Raw genomic sequence first — 13031 nt, forward strand, 5'->3', positions numbered from 1 at the left:
ACATCGCTGCCTCTCCTGTCGAGTGGGTTGTGTCTGTGTGTGTGTGTGTGTGTTTGACAGACCATTTCCTATCGCTCCACTGGGTTTGTTTCCTCTATCCTGCTGCTTTGCTGTGTGTATTGTTCCCTGATGAATTTGGAGAAACAGTCTATCACATTCATCAGGCCTGAAAAGACAGAGCTGTGGTCCAATGGAAGTACTGAGGGGCAAGGGCTAGCCTGTATGCGGCAGGAAGCGGAACAGCTCAGTACAAGACAGTGCCTGAAGGGTGATTAAGGCAATTATTATCAAGGCAATTGTGTACTTAAACTTTAAATCTTATTCATGCAAATACAGATCAGATCAAGTACAAATTCACATTCATTATTTATTTTAATGTATAACGACACTGACACACAATATTTGCTAACTATGACAAACCATTTTATGTCTTAAACTTTTCTTGTAGAGTAATACACTACAAGAAGTTATGGGTTGATGTAAACTTTGAACGTGAAACAGTTCTTAGTTGATTAACTAAACTTGAGGTAAGGTTTTGTAATTTTCCATAAAACTTTAACTAATGCTTTTAACTGATGTTGAGATATTGGTCATAGGCCCTTTGGCATATGCACATAAGTTAAAAAGGGTTTAACATTGTACTGAAAAACATTCTGCGACTCTGTATCTGTAACCACAGTGGACCGCTTTTCGGTGCTATACAGAACCAATAGAATTCTAATATGTATTTTAAATAACTATATACACAGTGTAATCACATAGAGAGGAACCATTTACCCAGGCAAATGCTTGTGGTACGGTCCAAGATGTTACAGCCCACCTTAATCAGATAAAAAATAATCTCTTATACTGGGTCAGTTTATCGATAGGCTCAATTTCTCAGTATATAGAGGATATATACGGGGTCAGTTCATAGAGAGGCCCTATCTCTCAGTATACAGAGGAAATACTGGGTTAGTTTATAGGCTGACAGTCTCTTTGTATATAAAGACTATACTGGGTCAGTTTATAGACGGGTTCTATCTACCAGTATATAGAGAATAAACTGGGTTAGTTTATAGACTGACTCTGGAGCAGTGGTGGCTCAGAGGTTAAAGCACCGGGCTATTGATAACAGGCTTGTGGGTTTGATACCTGGGCTTAGCAAGCTGTCACTATTGGGCCCTTCACCCTCTCTGCTCCCTGAGCGCCCACCGTTCCAGGCACATGTGCGCACTGTCACTATGTGTGTGGGTTCACTGGGTTAAAGGTGGAGGGCAAATTCCATCTGTGTCCAACACAATATATGGTTGTCTTGTCCTAATTTTAAGAAAGAATCACAAGGCAAATTTGTCTTAACTAATGTAACAAGGTTTAAAGTTGTGTGACTTTCTCTTAAAAGCAAAATCTTAATATATAAACGACACTTCTGTATCATTACCCTAAACATCTGAAACATTACCTTGACCCAGTTTCATTAAACCCAGTCAGGCAACACAACTCTACTCATAACGACTCTTGAGCCCCCTCTGCTGGTCATTACTCATTACACACAAGCACACGTACTGTAAAAAACAGAACAAAATATCAACTACTCCAATTTATTGGGTGTCATTAGCATTAAAACTGTAACAGTGTTCATATGGAGTCTGGCAAACACACACACACACACACTCAAACACACATCTTGCATTCCCTCCCCTCAGTGTACCAGTTTGGCAAAGTGCCATCAGTGATAAAAGACAAGGTCTCCCTAACCCAGTTTAGATTTACGCTGCCTCTGACGGCACTGCTCTTTTACACCATGCTTTACTGATCTCACATTCATAAGGGAGAAATCACTGGGGCGGCTGCTGCACAAAGCACCTGCCTAATCGTCCGTGTTATCCTGCAAACTGCGTGAATTTAACTCAGAGAATTTAACTCAGCTGTAATTCAGGATTTACACTGCTGAAGTCTTTACATGAGTGTGTGACCAGAAGCACTATGAGACACTGTCCCATGGCACTAGCACTGCACAGTATATTATTTTTGTTAATTTATCTTGCAATATTGGCTCCTGCAATATTAATCTCGCTGACGGCAACAATATGCTAAGGAGTCCTCTTAAGATATGGCCTTTTTTTTTTTCCTGTAATGCGAGTGTGCCTTGTCTTTGCTTCCATTCATAAAGGTGAACACTTCTTATTTTGGTTAAAAATAACATAGACCAATCTTCAATTGTGACAAATATTTCAGATGTACACACTGTATGTAGGGCTGGGTTTTTTCAAATCCTCTCCATCAGGATATTACCAAGGGACGGGGACTAGTGCATATGGTTGTATGTTTATGTGGCTTTTTGTATCTCATCCCACATTATTTTCAAACTGAAAATGATCAAATAAAAAGTATACTCACAGGGCCACAGACTATAAACTAACATTTTCAAATCAATTATTGAATAAATGATAAACCATAAGTCTGACAACAACTCACCATAGGACAAATTCATGTCTTGCTGGCTGATAAAAAGGTAAAGGTGCACGTATTTGTCACTATACAGTGTACACTGTACAGCGAAATGTGTCCTCCGCATTTAACCCATCTGGTAGTGAACACACACTCACACACACACATGTGTTAGGGGCAGTGAGTACACACACACACCCAGAGCGGTGGGCAGCCAACTCCAGCGCCCGGGGAGCAGAGAGGGTAAAGGGCCTTGCTCAAGGGCCCAACAGTGGCAGCTTGTCGAGCCCGGGAATCGAACCCACAACCCTGTTATCGATATCCCGGCGCTCTAACCGCTGAGCCACCACTGCCCCATATACCCCACTTGTAAACGTTTAGACAAGAATAACTCAGATTCGGCAACTGAATATTGTATATGTATATTGAAAGGACAGGAAGCTGAAATTTACTTTTTTTTTCCCTGTGGTTTTGGGTCTGTAGCCCACGCTAAACTAACCTTTAATTAGCTACAGGATTCAAGGATTCAAGGAAATGTTATTGTCATTTACATCACATGTGGTACATGGGGGTGGAACAAAATTGAGATTAAGAATAAGAAGTGTAGACAGAAATATGAAAGACATTTTTAAAAGTAGAGATTTTAAAATGTCTAATCACAATGTGAAAGGAATGTAGCAGCATGAATGAATAAGTAGTGGTAACATAAAAAAAAGTGTCAAATGTGGGTAAAGTACAAATTTACTTAGTTTCAGACAGCCCAGAGCAGCTGCTACTGACTAACTGCTGAACTACTGACACAAGTGTTGATGATAGAATTGAAGAGTTGAAGAGTGAGGAAGTTCAGTTGATGTCAATCGATACATTTAATTCACATGATTACATTCACAAAAACATCAATGATGTTTGTGGGTAACTGTTTGGCTTAAAACAGTCCCACTTTTCACTTTCTGTAGTTCTTTCATGACAGACAGAAATGCTCTACAATGACCTGAAATTATAATTTTTTTAAATATTGACTTCCATTGAAGTTTTTGGTGTACTGGTCAACTAGACCAGCACCTGACGAGCATAAACCAACACATGTACATTAAACGCTAATATGCTGGTGAACACACCTCTGACTTGTCAAGGCATGGACTCCACTACACCTCTGAAGGTGTCCTGCTGTATCTGAACCCAAGACATTAGCAGCAGATACTTTAAGTCCAATAAGTTGCAAGGTGGGGCCACCATGGATCGGGTTCGCTTTTTCCAGCATATCCTACTGAGGTCGACTGAGCTCGGGGAACTCTTTAGTCATGTTCCTAAAACCATTTAAAGACTTGCTGGAGTGAGGCAGAAAAGTGACCACTGTCATTACGGAATACTGTTGATATGAACTGGTGTACCTGGTCTGCCACACAATCTTTCAGTAGAAAGTAGGTGTCAAAGTAACCATAAGTAGGTGTCAAAGTAACCATCCATATGAAAGCTAGGGCCCAAGGTTACCCAGCAGAACATTGCCCAGAGCATTCTTCCCCACAGTGCATTCTGTTGCACAAGACAACATGATTCTTCAGACCAGGTCAGCTTGTTCCATTGCTTCAAGGCCCAGTTCTGATGCTCACATGACTTTTGTAGGCACTTTCGGGGGCAAACAGGGGTCAGTGTGGGTCATTTGACTGGTCTATAGCTAGTTATGTCACAAATTGTAAATGTGTAAAACATACACACTAATTCATTGAGGGTACAGCCTAAACATTAGTGTTTACAATGACAGAACGCTGCTGCAACTTCCTGGGATTTACGTATGAACTAGCTGGAAGATTTTGGACTTCAAAGTGAAGGCCTCAGTCCTCAGTCCGATTATAGTGCCGATCAGTTGAAGCCTTCCGGGTGGCTGGAACCAGGCTGGTGCAGGATGGTCTGGATTGATGGGACCCATTTCAGTGACTGTAAGTGCTGAGACCCATCAGCATATTTCACTGTCTGTGTAGGCAAAACGCCAGACACGGCCTCTCGCACCAGCACAAGCCCTGCTTTTCTCAGCAGGAGGCTGCAACTCTGAGCCAGTGAAATCTCTGGATCTCCTTTCATACACATCCTGCTCAGATACGAGCCCCATTTCCATCCACAGACAGAACACGGTCACAAAGCACAAAAACACTTAAATTCTGCCAAGCCTTTTAATTCTACTGCGCTAATGTGACATGCTATTAATGCTCTCTTTTACATATAGGGGAAGTGCTGTATTTCATTCAAATGATTAACAGAAGATCTGTATTCAAGTCAAAGATAAATATATCACATAATCACTTAAACTGTGTTTTCAGTCCTGTCCAACCGTGTTTATCCTTCTTGGAGGCACTTTTAATGACACTCATCTAGCAGCACATCAATTGCATGGCTCCAGACACAAATACGCGACAACACAGCCGTGCACACACACCGCGCAACACCAGTAATTGTAGTATAGCACCAGAGGCAAAAAAGCATATGAAACAGAGATGAAGAAAGAGATACCGCCTTCAGAGGCAACAGACTGACTCATGCCCCACAGAGATGGTAGTGGGGTTCCTTAGTCACCTGCCAGAGATACTAAAACTAGAGCATGTCCAATTAGAGCTCGTCTAACTGCCTGTGCCAAGCAAGTTTGGCAAGGGCACACAGAAAGGCAATGCCAAGGCTTCAGGGAACTCTTCAGAGAGTGCCATTACAGACAGCTTTCTCTTTTTAGGTGCAGTCAGTGGAACCTGACAGATTTCAACAGCCTCCTTAGAATCAGTTGTGTGTCTGCACAAAAATGCCCTGACTGTTTAAGAATACCAGGAAAAAACAGGGGCAAACTGCCTCATCAGGTCCAGCAAAATGATTGTCAAGGTAAAGATCAAAATAAAGTGCAAAAGGCTATGATTTATTTTTTAAGACATGACTTGATATAATATATCATACCACCATCAGCCCATCAAGCCAGGAAAATTTATATATCACCAACCCTATTTTTTTTTTTGAGAACACACTTAAACAAACAACCCTATATAGCCCAAGAAGTAAGGATGTCACGATCCGATCCAGTAGTTCCACTGCACCAGAGCTCACTGATACCAGCAGGATAGTGACATTAAGCATACAGCCAAAGTCACACTGGAGTGGTTAAAACCCAAAAACTATGTTTTAGAACGGCCCAGTCAAGGTCAAGACCTTTGAGAATCTGTGTGGTGAGTATTGCACTGAGAACAGCACTGTACACAGACATGCAGGAGAGTATGACAGCCTTCTTACTACTGCACTGTATTTCTGTCAATCCAATGGCACATATTGCTGCTGACCCTCCATTTTTAGTTTTCTCTGTAGCTGTTATGTACACTGTGTAAATAGTTGTGGATGAATAGACCCACAGAAATGCTCTAAAACACTTCCCTGTTTCACATAATTCCATTAAAAATTAAGTACTTTTTTACCCTCTCCTGTAATGTCACCATTTTGGAGACACATGTTTTTCATTGGACAGCGATGATATAAAGAAACTGACCCTATATATCCTTATGTCATTTTCAGTATTTATCATATCAGTATATTTCATTTTCCTGGCTGTGTAGGACTTAAGCACATATGCATGGCCAAACAATTATAAAAACAAATGCATGTGCGTGTGTGTGCGTACCTCTGAACCTTTGAGCAGTTCTTTGCTCCTGTGTGCTGGGGATGTGGGTGGTATACTGCTGGTCGAGGTGGACAGGCCTGTCACTCCTCCGTTCTTCAATGGCTCCTCTGAGGCAGGTTTAAGCCCTGACCAGCCAGTAACATTCTCTACATTTGAACACGCATGCAAACACAAAAAATAAAACATTTAGGGCTCTTTAAAACAAAATAAAACAATATTAAGGTGTGTTAAAATGCACTGAGCTTAGGAATGCTGTGATTGTTACAAAGGTTACAGTCATTTAAAACAATATGGTTGCAAGAAATGAGCTGGGCACCATGTGTAACCCCAATTAAGGGTTTTTACTTTAAGTACTGGAAATATGCTAGTGTGTTCCATATCTATATTTAGTATGTATATGAGCTTCAGGTTGAAAAAGGCTAATAAATCAGCTATGACCTGTGTGGCCTTCAAGAAGTGGAAGTTGGAAGTGGACTGTTAAACCTCCTCTACTCAGCTTAATTTCAGTGTTGAGTATTGCACAACAAATGAGTGACATTCAATTATCAAACAATTAAAAACAAAGTGCACGCTTGTCTGAATGAAGCACAACAGTGCCTATCCAGATGTCAGCCTGCGCCATCACAACAATTACACAAACACATTTCCAGCTTTTGTCCATCATGTGTAACCCCCAGCACAGATTACAGCAGCAACAGCAAGCCTAGGCTTAGTTCACCTGTGTTTAGTCCCTGTGTGTGTGTGGTGATGTTTCGGGCCGCCTGGGTGACGTTGTGCTGAAGAATGCTCAGGCACTCTCCCAGGCAGCTGAGCGTGGCTGCAGAGGTGGCCTTGAGCAGGAGAAGGTCTGGGTCCAGCGAGGAGAGTGGCCCTCGGCTGGGCAGGGATTCGATGGAGTTCAGTAGGTTCTTTTGCTGGCCCTCGGCCTGAGACATGACCTGTGGAGTGCAATGGAGCAGGGACAAGAGTTATAGAAACTGAGGGACCTTTGTGACAGAGCCGTCTTTGGTCCTAAACCTGTATACACACCTAGCTTGTTTGCTAAAGGGCTTTTGTGACATTGTATCTTTTTTAATTTCACACCAAATAATGCACAAGTGTAGCTAGGACAATATAAGCACTCCAGTTTTTATATTTATTTATCGAGAGCCATCATTCATTTACAATCTATTACTGATAACATTTTAACCAATTATGTTTCATCAAAACACTTACTGTCTATGTGTTTCCAATCAGATACCCTAGCCTCTCAAATATACATTCAGTGGTCTGTTTTTATATCATCAGAGTCATGCAAAAATGCCAACTTTACAGTAGAAGGGAAAAACAATTAACTTTCAATGGATGTCAATGTAAAAACACTGTATGCGTCATTTGGAGCATTTCTATTGGTCAATTCATCATGAAATTACAAACATAATAAAGCTTTTAAGGTAAATAATGATATGCTGTTACCAGCAGCTGCTGCTGCTGCTGCAGGAGCCAACTGAGCATCTTCGAAAAACTGAAAGCTAAATAGGCAGTACCATGCTGACCTACATCGAGGAAAGCTTGCTGTGATGTTGAATTCTGATGTTGGTGTGGACCACTGTAAAAACAAGTTCACACCAGGAGCAAACTAAACCACTGTTCAATTGGAAGCGGACAGAGACCCACAATATTAGGCAGAAAAGTTTGGCGGAAAATGAAATGAACATACTTGCATATCACTCACCTCAACTGCAGCCAATCAGCCAAGTTTAATATCAGACATGTGCTTCTTTAGTTTGGAGATGCTAGGCTAACGTTGCTATCAAACACTGGATTTACATTTACATTCACATTTACGGCATTTAGCAGACGCTCTTATCCAGAGCAACTTACAAAAGCACTTTACGCTATTTATTCAGGAATAACCTTAGCTAGTTGAATAAATTAAAAATTCAAAGATACCTCTAAGTTTAGACTCTACTAAACACAAGCCAATATGGAGATCATAGCACTCTACTATTAGTCTATATAAGTATTCTCAGAAGAGGAGGGTCTTCAGTCTGTGTTTGAAGACAGCGAGCGACTCTGCTGTTCGGACACCCAGGGAAAGTTCGCTCTACCACTTCGGTCCCAGAACAGAAAAAGCCTGGACGCTCGTCTTCCATGGATCTTAAGGGATGTCGGGTTGAGCCGAGCCATACTTGAAGCTCGAAGGGCTCTTGGTGGACTGTTACCAATCTCATCTCTGTAAATACATACCAAAGTTTTCATTTATTTGCTTCAAAAATCTACTGAAAACATTTTAAATGTTTAAGCTAAAATTGGAATAGTTATTTAATATGGCCGCATTCTAAATCACATCAGTTTGTTTACAGAGATAAGATTGGTGACAGTCTAGTCTTGTGTTTGGTAGCAAAATTAGCCTAGCACCTTCCATTATAAACACTTTATCAGATGGTAAAAATACCTTTGTTAATAGACTGCATCTGAGGTCATTGATCAATCATGTTCATTAGATTTTTTGCCAAACAGAACGACAATGTCATATTTCACACCAATACAGAACATTCGCATAGGCCAAACTTTACGATAAGTACGATAAGTCTAAACTCTATCCAGCAATATCTTGGTGCACATGAAGAAAGCCGTATACCGGATGCTTGACTCTGAACATATGACTAGTTAAACTGAGTCAAATGTCCAGAAATCCAATTCCAAACAGATTTGAAACAATACACAATGTAGTATTTTAGATATTATTTAGAATTGAATTGGAAATCATGTCATTTTGCCATTTAGAGAGTAGAACATCTATCCTGCTCAAATCAGATATACTGAAACGTCATACTTGGTCTGCCTGTCTGAAAAGGCCATAAGTATTCATGTAGAGTACCACCTTTAGCAGAACCTTTCACTAATAAATCTCTACCAATTCTTATGGTGAGAGCAGCAGACCTTGTGTATAGACTCACAACCCTGTGACTATACAGAGCACAGAGTAGCTAAATGGCCATTTCAAAGACTCAACTCATGTTCAGCAACTACAAGTGCATTATGATATTGTGCTCCTACGCAGCAGCTTTCGAGTGCTTGTATAATTATGTAAATCCTACTTGAGCTTTGAGGACACTTAATATGAAGTGCCATAATGGTTTCCGTATATTACAAGGAAAGTACAGCACATTAATCCAATCTGGAGAGCTTTTATTACGGGGCTTGTCTCTGTAGGACGTTGTGGAACAGACAGAGACAGATCCCACCGGGGTGAAACTAATCTCTTGGATTAACTCAATCCCAGTATTTCCACAAAAATAGGGGCTCAGGTCAACCTGTGGAGCACCCTTCAGCTGCATGAGTCAGGCTCCTGAGCACTATGGGCATAAGTAGAGGTATATTGAAAACTACAGTGTGTAACGTTCTGCATGTGTTTAATATGTGGACCCTTTGAGTAGCAGCGGGGGGCAGGGCTCTAGGAGGAGAGCCAGGCAGAGGCGTGGGCGGTGTGAGTTTGGCAGGAGCTGGCTGGTGCAGTTGTCATCTATTTTACAGTCTGTCAGAGGCTGTGTAATGATCTCCGAGCATTTGATGTGCTGTGGATAGAGAACCGCTCTAATGAAAACTGGATGGACAGCTGAGGAGGACTGGGAGGAAGTGACTCATTACTTTAGGCCAGCTCAATGAGGAAAGAGCAAGCATGCATACGCGCGCACACACACATACTTTCACACTCTTCCACACACTTTCCTTCGCTGTCTTTTGCTGTCAGTTTCTCTTTCTGTCTCTGTTCTGTTATTGCAACACAGTTGCAGCACCAGTGAACTTTGAACAAAGCCACAATTGAGGACCAAGGAACACCAAACATACTATAGCTCCTCTAAACATCACTGAAAACTATGACACACATATTAAATCTCAATAGGAGAGCCTGACTCAGTCTCAGGGTGTGTTCATATAAGCTCTCACTACACTGTCCCACAGACTGTGCTAATCGACTAGTTGTTTATTTAATGCAAAAGCAGCTATAATGTTTTAACCAGATACATTGGTTAGATCATCACAGCTGTATGATAACACACATCCTTTAATTATTTTAATTCTAATGCATTTATACAACAGTTTTGACAAAATAAAGAAACAAGGAAATCAAGGAAATCAAGGAATCCCTGAATATCATACTGGATATGCTTTAATACTGTTGGTTCCTTCCACCAAAAAGTATTTTCACAACAAATGAGTTATTGCTATGCAGCGATAATAGTTCCAAAACACCAGGATCGACTTAGACGAAGGTACCAGTTGAGCCCTGCTGATACTATAAGGTTTACCTTTTGTAGTATGGATAAAGCCATAGAACTGTCCAAGTATCAAGTTCAGCCAGAGACGTTATCAATGAGGAGACACTCAACATGGTGTAAACGGATGAAGTCCTGCCCTTCAACAAAAAGAGCCACTCAGCTTTCTGGTTATACCGCAAATGGAGAAGGGGCCTGGGAAAAGCCCCCTCAGAGTGGAGATTTTTTGTTTTTGAGCCAAAAAAATATTAAAATGCAATGTTACAGCTACAGTGGCAGCAAAGGGCTGTACACTTATTTCTGCTGCATACTGTCACTATGCCACTACAAAAATGACATTAATATATAGTTTGTTGAATAAAGTTCAATATATAGTTTTAGGAACTTAAACATGTATCGCAAGTGCACACTTTGTCACTCTTATAAACAGTGCTATAATTAAGATCAGTTTCATAGGACCTAAAATGTAACCCTGTGGGACTCGGATTAGGATTGGGATTAATAATTGAATAATAAACCTAGGGTAAAATGGGTTAAAGACCAATGCATTGAAATGCTCTTTAAGAAACCGAACATAGTTTTTCTGTGGACTCGAACCAAAGAACCTTATTTATCACCTTTATTTTGTGCAGAAGTGCATAAGGCTAAATTATCTACTGATTAGGGTGATGTGTTGAAAAATGTGTTCCTGAACTTTGCACAGTGCAGGAGAGCTCTGCTTATGGCAGAACTGACTATGAGCTGGCTGTGCTCGCTGTACCTGTACTGTCTTTACCTGCACTATGGTCCCAATGTCCCAATGAGAGGACAAAGTGTACATGGAGTAGACAGAAACGTAATGTCTTTCACTGCAGCACACTCTCTACTTATTCTTTCCCACTTTTCCACCACTCCTCTTTTCTTTTCTGCTCTCACCCTTTTATCATACTCTCTCCTCGAGTAGTAGAGTGCATGGCGGTTGCCATAAAGGGACATCTCTTCCATGAATGCGAGTCACACACCTGGAAGTACCACAACCTGTACTGTATACAATAATTTTTTAAAAAAAGGCCTCACTGACCATCAGGGACATTAAACACCATCCATCACCAATGAGCAGCAACCACTTTGTAGGTTTAGGTACCTTAACCTGAACACACTGTTCCCCTCAACCTCGTCCAACTACTGCTGACTCATTATTTGGGAGGTGGACCACTCTGAGCATGGCAGTGACATTCACATGGTGTTGCACAGAAGCCCTATTTAGGTCCTTACACCCTGTGTATAGAATTTCACACTGTGCAGGGAGTACAATCAAACAGAGCTATACTACATATCACAGAGTACAAATTTGCCTCTAGTGCCCATTCATTTTTGCTGCTTAAATCAAGCAATGAGATGAAAGCAGCTTGCAAATGGCATCAAGCCTTAAGGGAAAGGAAGAGCGATTACGGCTATCTGCAGGAACCAGGAGACGAGCAGTCACTCTCTCCTTTATACATGCAGGCACATTTTCAATTTAGCCAGCAGGATTAACTGACAGCTGACAGATTCTGCTTTTTGAGGTAGCTCAGGAAATCTATCAACAGTTCCAGTGAAGGCTGAAGTGTGAATTAGGTGCACACTGAGCAGGCCGTGAGTAATGGGACAGTGACGCAAAACTGTACTCTGTATTTCAGTACTCAGTTTGTACTTAAAGATTTGAAATGAAACGATGAAGGGTATGAGGTAAGGGCCCAGTAGTTCTGCTTTCATTTGCATGTACTTCAGGGAAGGTGCATCGGGTGAACCATACAGTTTCACGGTCCACATCGTGACATACGCCTGGAACATTGGCTGTTTTCGCTTGGCCATCTGTAAGCATTGTTCATTCATGCATAAGACAACTGAGGAAAGGGTTCATGTTAATTCTAGATGTGGAGATGGAGTCTGTTGCTGTTATCTCTTAACATGGATCAACAAAATGCCAATAAAGCCAATAAAGAAGGATATCATAAAACTCCAAATATATTTACATAAAAATATGCATGTATTTTATATACATATATAAAATAGTATATAAAAGAAATAATACATATTAATAAATGTATTTATAAATATTGCGTTGGGATATTTCTAAACAGCACAACAGTTGATGGGAGTCAACTGAAGAATATTTTTAATTAAGACAAAAAAAATTTAGAGATCAACACTACCCAGGATGTAGGTCATTAAACCACATGATACAAACCACTGCTAAGCCCTGAAAAGGGAATACTTAAGATTATACTATTCTAAAAAAAAAAAAAAAAAAAGTACCAAAAAATCTGTTCTGGGACAAAGCCTTACAGATACAGAGCATAACTATTAACCAGTGATCTAGTGCTGGTAAGAAGAAGAAAAAGAAAAGAAAAGAAAACGAGCAGTTCATGGTCTGATGTTTAGTGTTTCAACTGTGAAACATGCCCCCTAAACATACTACTAAATAAGCTTGATTCAGACCGCATTAGTTTATTGCAAACTGTACACTCCACAGCGTTAAAACTCTCGCATCCAGACGGCAATAATATCACCCCTGGACAAGCAAGCTTTGCTTCACATGGTCATATGATCACATTCACAACAGCCATGTCCAAACGGTTAAAGGGATGCTGGCCCTTATTTCAGTTCAGGGCGAAACTAAAATTCCAAAAACAATTGATTCTTTATTTTGCGATTTGTACAGTGTTTAATAT

The 13031-nt window shown here is 40.7% G+C and overlaps 1 protein-coding gene across 1 annotated transcript in view; it reads right to left on the reverse strand.

Annotated features, from left to right (window-relative positions):
* Nucleotides 1–13031, reverse strand: part of osbpl10b (oxysterol binding protein-like 10b) — a 47294-nt gene that overhangs the window by 20258 nt on the left and 14005 nt on the right. The window contains exons 5-6 of the mRNA XM_072679851.1: nt 6795–7014; nt 6077–6222 (exon numbers count right to left, since the gene is read on the reverse strand). Coding sequence (XP_072535952.1) covers nt 6077–6222; nt 6795–7014 — 366 coding nt within the window. The remainder of the gene's footprint in view (nt 1–6076; nt 6223–6794; nt 7015–13031) is intronic.

Source organism: Salminus brasiliensis, chromosome 5 (assembly GCF_030463535.1).
Source record: "Salminus brasiliensis chromosome 5, fSalBra1.hap2, whole genome shotgun sequence".
NCBI classification, from domain to species: domain Eukaryota; kingdom Metazoa; phylum Chordata; class Actinopteri; order Characiformes; family Bryconidae; genus Salminus; species Salminus brasiliensis.